This window comes from Tetrao urogallus (genome assembly GCF_951394365.1).
Source record: "Tetrao urogallus genome assembly, chromosome: 5".
Taxonomy (NCBI): Eukaryota; Metazoa; Chordata; class Aves; order Galliformes; family Phasianidae; genus Tetrao; species Tetrao urogallus.
The window spans coordinates 1,838,991-1,851,261 of NC_136818.1; the positions used below are offsets into that span (position 1 = coordinate 1,838,991).

At 46.4% G+C, this 12,271-nt stretch overlaps 1 protein-coding gene across 1 annotated transcript in view; it reads right to left on the reverse strand.

The window, feature by feature from the left end:
* Positions 1-271: 271 nt before the first annotated feature.
* RAVER2 (ribonucleoprotein, PTB binding 2) overlaps positions 272-12,271 on the reverse strand; it is a gene marked incomplete at both ends in the record, with an annotated part of 28,490 nt that continues 16,490 nt past the window's right edge. The window contains 6 exon segments of the mRNA XM_079535569.1: positions 272-418; positions 4,578-4,723; positions 5,087-5,198; positions 7,327-7,565; positions 8,695-8,806; positions 8,995-9,099. Of these exon segments, the coding sequence (XP_079391695.1) occupies positions 272-418; positions 4,578-4,723; positions 5,087-5,198; positions 7,327-7,565; positions 8,695-8,806; positions 8,995-9,099 (861 nt within the window).

Below are 12,271 nucleotides of genomic sequence, written 5' to 3' on the forward strand. Positions count from 1 at the left end.
CGGCTCCAGCTCCCCGTTCGCTTTGGTGGCAGATGAAGGACACCCATCCACCCTTCCAGAAGGCAAGTCAGACTACTGAGAAATGGCTAACGGCGTATCGGCGCCTACAGCTCACTTGGCAAACCTGCCTGTTACACAGGGTTGCTCCTCTTGGGATATTCGTAACCCACGGAGAAAGAAAAGTTATTTGTCTGAAGTTAAGGCAGCAATAAATAGCAGAGGTACGCAAGGCTTGCCTTCGCCTGTCAAGGCAGGGCTGACTCGTCGGGTCTCAGTAAACGCGCTTCTTTTTCAGCGAGGATTCTGCGTAACGCACTGCGGAGCCCTGAGCGTGCTGGCCGAGGTACTCCACTGGGCCAGGTTCTGGGGAGGCAATGAGGTACGAGGAGCCTCGCTTCTCGCTTCTCGCCGGAGCCACCTGAGGGCAAGAAGAAAACAAGCGACACATGATCCAGAGCAACAGCATCAATAAATAAAGCTCCGGTCTGGGAACGAGCAAAGACCAGGAGCCAGCAACCGGCTCCAAACGCCCGCTCCTGCTGCTTTAGGCTCGCTATACACAGCTCATGAGTCAGTGGTTGTGCCCTTTCCCTACAAACCGATCGTAAATGCACAGGTGCCCGGCTGCACATGCATGTCTGGGAGGGCAAAGGGCTGGCAGGGCTGGAGCCCAGGCTGCGGGATGCATACTGAGAGGTAGCGGCTTCCTGGCCATGCTCTGGCCATCTTCACCCTTTAAAGCACAGAGCCAGTGGGACAGCTGGAGCTCTCTTGCTTTTCTTGAAGAGCTGAACAGGTTTAAGTGCCCCAGTACTGCAAGCAAGGTGTTTAAGGACTTGCTGTCCAGCCATGCCAAAGTGTGTTTGTGTTGCTGGCCAGTTGCAGGCAGGAATTTACATACGGTAGTCAAGCGAGGGAAAGAGCAGTAATACTGCTTTTAATCAACTTGGACTGAGGTGCCTCACACCCATGTCCCACAGCAGGGTTCTGGGGGGGGTCAGGGTCCAGTGCCCCACAAGGGCACCAGGTTACACCAGGCTCACACTCAGCTCTTTGGGATGCCTCACAGCGGGCAGTACGACATCCATGGCACTTAGAGCCACAGGAGCTACACAAAGAGCACACCACCCTCATCACCAAGTCTTCATACATCTCTCCGCCCCCAGTGTGACACTGGTTTCACTACCAAGGGCTGCACCATTTGCCTCACTCTGACAGACTGATGTGTGCTCTGCAACCATCACCTCAACCCAACGTGAGCACAGCAGGCAATCTGGGTAACGCCTGGCTCCTGGATCAGGCCAAGTGGGGTTCTGCTTCATGCTGGAATGGGTGTTTTAGAAACCCTAACACATCTCACAACCCAGGAAACTAATTCCTTTATCAAAAGCACAGCTCTGCTGACCAAGCATCTCTGAGCTAAACGTTCCCTAGCAAACCTCTGGAGCTTCCCTTGCTAGTTCACATTCACAGCTCAAGTTACTCCTTGCAAGAGTCCAATGCCACTTTAGATGGCACCTGTCATTATCACAAACAAGAATTTACTTTCAGAAGGATTTTGCTTTTCCCCAACACTTCCTGCAGCACTGAGGACATCACTGTGTGCTTTGCAGCTTCCAGAACATGAATTCTAGAGCCCTGGGCACACAGCTCAAAGAAGCAGGAGAAAGTGAGTGCACACACAAAAGCACACCGTCCTAACAGCACCGAGCCTCTCTGGGAGCAGCCTGCATGCCCTCCTCACTGAGAATTATGTTTTAGTTCTAGGAATGAGAGAAGCACTTGCTGTAAGTTATACTTCTGCTCCGCCTGTGCCAAGGGCTGCTCTCGCTCTGCCTTGTATGGCAGCCAGCACTGCACAACAAGCTGCTTAGCATCACCTCAGTGCAAGCCTTCCTCACTGGCTGGAAGCAAATAGGAAGGCAGCAGCTTGCTCTCACCCCAGGCTTTCTCTGTGATGCCGTTACAATTTCCCCAGTTTCCATCACATCAGAGCTGCTGGGAACCAGAAAGCACAACCTGCCTATGGGGAGTTTTACACACTCAAGCCCTGCCCCCCTCTACGCTGAGATATGCCCCAGGCAGCCCACCAGACCTTGCTGGCTGCCCACAAGCCACAGATTACCACAGCTGCTCTGTATCTCCTCCAAGCACAACAATCTCACACCTCCCCATCCCCACTGCCCACGTCCCTCAGAGCCACATCCCCACGGCTCTGAACAGCCCCAGGGATGCTGACCCCCACCCTTGTGCAGCTGTGCGGTGCTGAGCGCTCTTTGGGGAAGGAATCTGCCCTGGCAGAGCGTGGGGCCATCACTTCTCACCCTATTGCCCTTCCCTGGCAGCACTTGGGCCTCCAGAGCCTCTCAGATTCCCATGCAGCCGCTCGGTGGCAGCATAAGACAAACAGGGAGAGCTTCCAGCAGCGCAGGCTGGCTGTTTCTTGGCAGCAGCATTTCATGCCCTACCAGCGCAGGGTCCTGAAGCACCGCACAGCCGAGAGAGGAACAGCCAACACAGACGCTGAGAGAAGAAAAGCAATTCTCACCTCAGAGGCTTCATTTTCAAATTCATCGACTCTTGCCTGGGTAGAGTTACATGCCTGAGCATAATGCTGATACCACTGCTGAACAGCCTCCTATGAAGGAGGAGAAAACCTCTTCCCATTAGCTGTCTACTGAGATCACTTCAAATGAAAACAATTCCTGTGGCCTCATGGGACGCGAGGATAAATCAGAGGCAAAGCTCTCCAAGAAGCATCAAAACATGTTTAACACCAGTGATAAACCTCAAGTCAAACATTTAAAGCTAAGTTAAGTGCTTTGGAGATACACAAGGCACTGCTGCCTAGACAGGCGTGTAAGTGCAACATCACTGCTGTAATAGGGAAGGGACAGGCAGTATGCAGAGAGATGAACGATGACAAGTGGCATCTCTGGACCTAAGTCACATCACTGGAGTCCTTTGTACATCTGATACCAACAGTAATACTAATACTAATACTACATTACTAATTTTTTTGACAGGAATACAAGGATTTTTAGATAGAAACTACCTACATGAAGTACCAAAATAAAGCCAACGATTGGATTCAAACAAAACCATTCAAGATGATGCCAGAGCTCGCACGATACATAACTGCCCATGGACATCCCTCCTGCCCCTCTAACCCTCACTGTCACCAGGTCAGTGTAACTGGGAGCCAGGCCCAGCCCCTGCAAACTCCCTGCTGCAGCAAGCACTGAGCACTGACCCCATCCCCACCAACCTCCCTGCTCAGGGGACTCCCTACTACACAGAACACTCAAGCCCACTTGCTCACTAGCCCAAAAATGTTTGGGGTGAGAGACTGTCTTGCTGCCAGCCTAGGAGCAGAGCTCATTTCTGCCTGCCTAACGAGGGGTCAGGAAGCTCAAAGGAGGAGGTGCTGAGACAGGGCAGGAGGAGTGTGAAGCACAGCCAGGACGGGGGTCTCACAGCACACCCAGGACTTCTACACAGAGCATCTATACTTGTTCAGCATAAAAGCGTGTTTCTACACTAATTAGTGACAGCCAGTGAAAATGTGGAAGTGTTGTTTCACAGTGTATCAATGTCTGCAAAATCCTACTGGAGGATCTTGGGGATGCTCAGAGATCACACCCATATCTGTAAGTACTTGAAGGGAGGGTACAATGAGGATTGGAGCCAGGCTTTTGCCAGCGGTGCCCAGTGCAAGCCCAGAGGCACCTGGCAAAATCTGGACCCCAGAGCAACCCCTGCTCACCAAGCAGCACTGCTGAGCTGGGCAGTGCTGGGACCAGAAGGGTGCTGTGGTCTCCTCCTTGGACATTTCCAAACCTGGATGTGGTGCTGGGCAGCTGAACCCAGAGGTGCCCCCACCTCAACCATGCTGTGATTCTGCATTGTTCTCAGAAATAGGACAAACTGATCTCCAGAGCAGAGGCAGCCCTCCAGCACAACGGCTCTGATCACTAAATGGTAAAAATGGTGAAGCAACACTCAAGCTGTGAATCCAGCAGGCAAAGGCTACAGACATTCCCAAAGCTATGCAACGACTTCTGCCACACAGAACATACTCTTCTCTGGGACACAGAACATGCTCATCTCTGGGGTCTAACCAAAGTTCAAGAAAACTTTAAAACTGTCTCAGGAAGGGAAAAACTTTTGAAGAGAGACCAAAGACAAGCCAGGAGTTGTATGAGAACAGCTGTTTAGTTGACTGTACTGAACTCAGGTTCTCAAGAAGCAAACTTCCCACAGTTAAGACCCTGCAGCAGAACGCACTGAAGCTTTTTCTGACTGCACCATTGAAAGGGAGAAACTATCAGCAGTGAGGACTTAGAGCATTCACCCAGAAGAAAAGGGTGGGCTGTGGCTGCAGGGGAGCCTAGGGACAGCTCGAGTAGGGCTCATGGTGTTGGGCAATCTGTTCAACTGCGTGCAGGGCCGTGAGACCAAGGAGTGCACTGAGAGCAGCTCAGGCAGGGATCTCTGAGCAGCCTGCCACAAATCCTGCTGCCACAGCTCCAGGTGACAAACCCCTCATCAGCAGAAAGCGCTGCAACACAACGTACCTGTGTGTACTCCCCGTGCTGCTGAGCGTAATTAAAGTAATTTTCCATTGCATGTTGTGATGCGGTTCCCTGAGACACAGCAGCATCCACGATGTTGTTGGGCAGTCCGCTCTGCTGTGGTGGACTCGAGGCTTTGCTGGCAATTGCTGTTTGTAACACAATGAACAGGCACAGCTCATGCAAACTGCACAAATAGGATTGCAGTCTTGTTCAGCAATGCTCTGGGATTACAACAGGAATCTGCTACTTCCTATCAGACTGTGCTTAAAACTAATCAGTGCTATGAATAATTGACAGGATTTCTAGAAGGTTATCTGCATCAGCTCACCTATCAACTCTGAAAGTGCACCCTCCTCATGTAGGGTCAGGACAGATTACGTTGTAATTTTAAAACAGAATTCAAGATTTTATTGTGTTGTGGCCACTGGAATGACCTGCTAAACACAACAGTGATTTGCCACATTCTGGTTGAGGAAACTTTCCAATACAACTGCTGAATGTCTGCTTACCTGGAAGACAGATACCAGGCAACACGCTTGCCAAATTCAAGTAGGGGTTGGTACTAAGGCGGATTTCTTTTGGCGGTTCTCCTAGCAGAGAAGTCTGTTTTTTCGAAGGAGGCTGTGAAATAATGGAATAGATCAGTACACATTGTAGTCACACATCTGTCAGAAACAGGATAAGCATCCCAGCATGATTTTGAACAAAGCTTAGCTTGTTTTGGACAAACTTTTAAAATAAATACCGGGGACAACAATCTGGATGCACTGCCCACATGTTTTTCTTGACAAATGATCGTGTAGGAATGCTTCCCTTCAGACTCTAAGTTACTAAAGGATATTAAACGGCCATCACCAGCTTTTGCATTCAAGTAAATGAACACTAATCACTCCAGATTAGGGAGGCAACATTCTGTTTGTTGGCCAAGACAAAGTCAGCTCTGGTCACCGGGAGTCAAAAGCAAGTGAAGGACAAACGAACCCTGGACTGGAGAGATGACACCGTCCTCGATCTGCCATTATAACACATCTTACCCATCACCTATTTATAAACCCTTACTTTCAAAGAGGGAAATGTTAATGAGTGGAAATGAAGCATCAGAACTGAGTCACTTCTCCATGCCGCCAGCAGTGCTTTCTTCCCTCCGAGGAGCCGCGAAGGGAACCCACCAGCACTGCATCTCCCTGCCAGGGAAGGGCTCTCTGAAGAGAGATCATCTGCAGCTACAGACAAACAGTGCGATACGGGAGAAAAGCAAAGCTCATTCCGAGGGAAAAACCACTGCCAGCAGCTGCTGTTTTCAATAACTGAATGGCTGGGTGGGACAAAACATGACATTAGTTGCACAGCGTTCAGAAAAACAGAACTAAGGATGAGACAAGCAGTGATGGCAAGCTGCATAGCCTGCCTGGAATAACACGGCTCCGAGATGTTTACACAGCATCCTAACCTACACTTAAGCTTGCTCTTTTTTTTCAAAGCTCTTTAAAGAAAAAAAAATCCATCACTTCGCAGTAAACTGGTATTAAATCACCAAACTGCTCAAAAACCAAACACAAGAGAGGCGCTTGGGGTGGGATGGCAGCTCAGTATCAAGGATCAGGACTGGGGTGACTTGCCACGGAAGAGATGCTCGCTTATTGGGCTGTCTATGATGCAGAAAATGAACTACTACATCTACAGGGATTTTCCTGATAAACACTGTATTTACTCATTGAAACAAATGGAATATAGAGCCATAGAATCACAGAATGGTTTGGACTGGAAGGGACCTTTAAGATCATCTAGTTCCAAACCCCCTGCTATAGGCAGGGATATCTAGACTGCTCATCATTTCATCACATTCCCTTTTCACTAAAGGAAGCACTGAACTAAAGTACTGATTTTATATGTGCTGCATATTCTATCTCTGTGTATCCACCCATAGGTAAAACTCCACTTTGTCACAGCAAAATGGGATTTTACAGGCTGCTTTCTGAAGTAGGATCAAAGTAGGCACCAGTACTGCCTACAATCTGATCATGTCAAGTGCTTCAAAAACACCAAAGCAAAAGTGAGATGGGATGCGAATTAAGCAAGAAAACATCAAAATACATACGTATATTATTAAAAAAAAATGTCACTGCACAGACCAGATTCTGTTAATGACAGGATATGCTGAAAAAATGTCAGTAGACCATTTTAGCTCAGGTTAAATCTATGTCATCCCCCCCCTGCCTTCATGGGAATGAATATTAAAACTAATTTTAGATTAAGGAGATGTCAGCTGTGGCTAAGGGGATACAGAGCTCACATGGAAAATTAACACACACACATTCATTTGTATACATACACCGTCTGGAAATTGAAAGGTCCTACAATGTGCCAGCACAATTGCTCCTGATTAGTCATGAAATTCAACCACAAGTCCAATTTTCAGCGTTTAAAAGGGACGCTGCCCTTGAGATAATTTCATCATCAAATACTATGAAGCACACACACGGGGAAAAAAAACCCTTCAGCGCTGTAAAAAGATTCCTTTGTTAATTCATTTGGACCACCAAAGAGCATTATTGTTCTCTCTCTATAATTCATAACTGAAATGACCTCAAAACGTCTCATGAACGATCCTGTGATCTGACAGATTCTACAGCGAGGAAACGCAAAGAGGAGCTGCAGTTCACACTGGAGCTTAAGGAGAACGCTTGAGGTTAAGCGATGAGAAGCAGCAGGAGAAGAGCACCAGCACCGTCTGCGCAGCCCTCCTTACCCCCAAACTCGTGTCAGCGCTTTTCAGCTGGTTCAGTTGATTCTGCTGCTTGGCGTGGCCGGCCCGCAAGGCTCCTGCAGCGATGTTGGTTACACCCTGATGATACGGCTGTGATCCCGAGACGACTCCTTCAGCAGTCAGTGCTTTATCCGGAGCATTATTTTGCCCTGGTATGGCTTGCCCGACAATGTGCTGATTTGGAAAGAATGGCAACAAGCCCATCCCCGCTGCTGCTGCTGCTGCTGCTGTTTGAATTGGAGGCAGATTAGATGCTGCAGTCAACCATAAATGGAGAAACTTTTCTGTTAGACAGGATTCATCAGTACTTTCTGCTGGTGGCTCTTATTAAACGATCCAAAAAAACACACGTAGAGATCTACTTCACAGCTATCACAGAACACTGACTTCTGGTTATAGACTTTATTTTTCTGCCATATCGGAAGCAAACTCTATTGAAAGCTAATTCTATAAAAGAAAACCCTGAGTTCTCTCATTAACGCCTATCAGAATTAGTTACTCACCCTAAAACACTTAGCAACAACATCATAGAGGATCCTATGCAGGGAAAAGCCTCCAACTTTGACTTGCATTAGTAAAATCCTTCACAAGTGGAACAGCTAGAACACATTCTCCAAAATTAAAATCTAGGCATTCAGAATGGGTTTCTTTCTGTTTCCCAAAGAAGGCAGCTCTTCCCTGCTCCTGGCTACTGCCATCATTCAAGCTGCCTGTAAAACTGCAGAGTACACGGCCCTCAGTGAGGAAAAAGGAAGATGTTCTAATCACAACTCATCTCTCCTCATAGAAACTGAGGGCATCACTAGTGCAGGAATTGGCATTCAGAGCTGCTATCTGCCACAGATGGGACATTAAAGCTGCCCTGCTTAATGAACTGAATGCAGACCAACTATCTGCAGTGCTCCTTCAGCTACTCAGGTTTATCTTCTTTGAAACAACAAACCCCAGGATTTTGAATAAAAGCACATTCCAGCTGTGCTAAACCTCTAGTAACTGAACAAGCAGAATTTTCAACCGTCTCTGCAAATATTCAACAAATGCAACAGAGTACTCCTTCTTCCCTGAATAAACAGATGAGAAAATCCAGGCAACAAAGCGAGGCATTTCAAGTTCAAATGGCCACAACCTGCTGAATCAACAGGCTGAAGACAGCTATATAGCAATATACCTTGTTAACCTGTGTAATTCTTTGGCTAGATGACTTGCATTATTGTCCAGCTCTATGTCTACCTTCCTGTCAAGTAACAAGGTTCAAACATAGTTTGCTTTTGGCAGTGCGGGAGAAAGGAAGGTGCTCCATTTCAAGCTGAGCATTTGTACTGACTTGGTATGAAATAAAAGGTCATTTACACTTGAGAGCTTCTCCACGGGTTCCCATGCCTGAGCTCACTGATGGCATTACCCCTATTCCCAGCACAGTCTGCAGCAGCATTGTTGGAGGCTCTCCCAGCAAACCTGGTTTCTATAAGGAAGAACAGAAAGCCATGTAAATGATCAAAACCTGTCTGCAGCTATTTCTTTCATATTCAGTTAATCTTTTCACATACTCTAGACAGTCAAATTATGCTAGATGAGAAAAATACCAAAATACAATGATTTATCATTTCTAAGAATGTCCAAAGACAGCTGGAATTAAAGTGATGACCTTACACTATTGGCCTGGATGTTCTCCATCTTCATCAGCTGCTGTTGCGGCAGTGGGAGGTGAGCAGGGCTCTGCAGCAGCAAGTTACTTGTGTTGCCCAGAATTGAGTTCTGTGAAATCAGTACAGTTGTCAGTTAGCAGTCATGGAAAACAGCACGCTTCCAAAACATTCTCAGATGATCCTGCTTACAGAAATTCAAATTAGTTCCTGAATTAATACGACAAAGGAGAGCAGCTATTTCCTCCAGAGAACTAAATTAGAACCACCAAGGATGGAAAAGGCCCCCAGCATCACCCAGTCCAACTGCCCAGCTATCACCAGTCTATCCCACTGAACCTCAGTGCCACATCCACACCTTCCTTCAGCATCCCCAGGATGGTGATTCCCTGATCCCTGGGCAGCCCATCGCAGCATCCGACCACTCTTTCGGAGAAGAAATTTTTCCTGACACCCAACCTGCCCCTCCTGGTTCGTTCACACTTCAAGTTCTTTCAGCCTCTTCCTCCTAGCTCTTTTTTCACCTCATAACCACAAACACATTTTCTGATGGCTTCTAACAAAGCAAAAGTATACTCCAAATAGAATCCAGACTCCACTGGCACCCTTTGGTCTAAGCCAGCAAGGAAACCTACTCGTGGCCTGAAGCCTCTGCAGAGAGACGAAGCAGAGATGGAGAGCTACCTACAGCATGCCAACATGAAAGATGAGACACAAGGACTTCAGCAGATTACGAGCTGTGTGAATAAGGACTTCATTGTTTGTTAATGTTTGCATCGTGCCGTGCATTGCGTTTCTAATACATAATCTCCACCAAACATCTGCACAGCTTCCAGGACTCCATTACAATTGGCAGGGACTCTCAGTCCTCGCTTTGCTGCTGCCAAACAGTATCATTACTTTCAAAGAGCAACAGCCACAAGCTTCTATTCCCCTTCTGTTGGGAGCTACCTATGTGAACCTTTCCTCCACCAAACATTAAAAAGAATGCTTTCCAACAAACATTCGTTCAGAAGATGACAACTTGTTAGCAGTGCTTTACCCAGTTAACAAAATACTAATATTTTCCAGTCAAAATCCCTGGAATTGCTGGTTGTTACCACAGCTGAGGCACCTCACCAAGAGCCTTGGGGGCACCACTGTCAGACTCTGCCACTGCTACACCCCGTGCTTTGTGCTTAGGCTCCAAGGAAAACTTACACTCATTCTGGATCCCAAAAGCACGTTGTGAATGCAGCCTTGAAACTTCCTGACAGCCACTCCTGAGAGTGATCTGCCAGGCAAAACACGAGTTGCCACACAGACCTTTCTGTATCACAGTGCAACAATAGATACACACCAGACTAACTGTGTCAAATCACAACCAGCACAGCCTTCCTTGTGCCCAAAATTTCCTAAACAGCATGCTCAGCAACACCAGGTAATGAAGCTCGAAAAGAAGCTCTCAGGTTGTGTGGCTTTGCATATCTTATGGTCTCCTGCAACACTCCTTGCAGGTATTGTCAAGCTCTGGTTGTACCTCTGTGTAATGAGGTCAAACCACGAGGTAAAAATCTTTCCAATATGGTCTTCTCTTAAAGAAAAACAAAAATCCTTCAATTTTTCCAGCTCTTTAAAAACTGTAACAGTACACCAAATAGTGTATCTTATGAGCTACAGTGCTGGATACTGGAGTAAGAAACATGAAGGTTAAAACAAAGGCCCATGTATACATTAGTTCTGCATCTGCTATTTAAAGGGTGCCAGTGATTTCCAGCAGGAATCACCCATGGCAGATCACTGTTCCCAGTGCCAATGCATGTTCCTTCGTCCAATGAAGATGTATTAGTTCAACTGGAAAACATTCAGAAATAAAGATCGGATCGGTTAGATCCCTCAGATTCCTCTCAGCTAACAAGGAATTAGTGAACAGCTGGATGAATTAGGAGAACACGTCACTGCGAAACTTCAAAATGTGTTGTTTTGGCACATGATAACCATAACTAAGAGAATTTGCAACAAAAAAGTTAGAAGTCACGCTACCTCCAGGCTTGAAAGAGTACTGCATGAATAACCCACTTGTTCACGTTTCTCTCCGTTCAATCTCTTTTTTATCAGTTATTCTAAAATGCTGTCCTGGAGTTATGCTAAGAATATTTGTTCCTACCCATTAAATTACTTTACAGAACTCTGAAAATAAAACAAGAACAAGATACAGAGGAAACTCAATCAGCATGTGACTTGGGGGGTGGAGGGAGAGTCAAGTCAGGACAGCGTCTGCTCCTGCATGCTGCACACTCCATTTCAACACAGTAACAGCAGTGACCCGGTTCTTTGCCTTCTGAGAATACTCTGAAATAAGTCACTGAATAACAGAAAAATGTGTCTAATAGAAAGGACTGGGATAATCAAATCACTGCCAATAAAATTCCAATTACTAGATCAGGTTTGGAGATAATTAATTGACAGGAAGCCTCCTGGAAGAGAATTAGACATGGAAGTCTATCCAAAAAGAAAGCACTAAGTCGTTTGGCTGCAGAACTCTAAGCCAAAACCATTGGATTGTCATCAATCATTCTGTGAGCTGTGTAAAACATGCCTCTCTCCAGCTGTGATTAGAAAACATTCACACTGCCTTCCAAGGAAGCAGAGATTCTCCAAGAAGGGCTCTAGTAACTAAATATACCAATGGAAAATGCTGTTTACATACAAAAAGTACAAGCAAATCATGGTTGTTTTTTTGATTGCACAATTCATCCAATGGGACAAAAGTCTTTCTTTAAGATCTGTGCTGTTTGCCAAAAGAACTAGTAAAGCACTGGACTCTACTTCCAAATGGGAATATCTGAAACATCAGAAACAGCAAGTGAAAGCAGTACTCAAAGGTACTTAAGAACAATCCCCTCTTGGTACTGAAGGTAAATGCTGGCTCCTGGCAGAGCTGGAGAAATGATAGAACCCGAAGCAAGCTGCTGGCCAGGAGAACTGCTGCAGGGCTGGGCTGTGCCTGTGGGCACTGCTCCAATCACAAGTTCATCCCCAATGTCCCTTAAAGGATCTACAGAGATTCTGGAGTCTGTATGGAAGTTGGATCCAATTTACATTATTTCCAGATAGTCTGAAAAAACCTGAAGCAGCCTGCAGCCTTGTTTTCTTTTTTTTAGACTGAGGAGTAACATCTGCAATTCCTATTTTTATGGCCTACATAGCACACTTCAGTTCTTTCAAGCTTTAAAATAAAAACACATCCAGTGATGCAAAGCTTCTTGGCTCGAAGACAAAACAGTCTCTGTATGAAGCACATA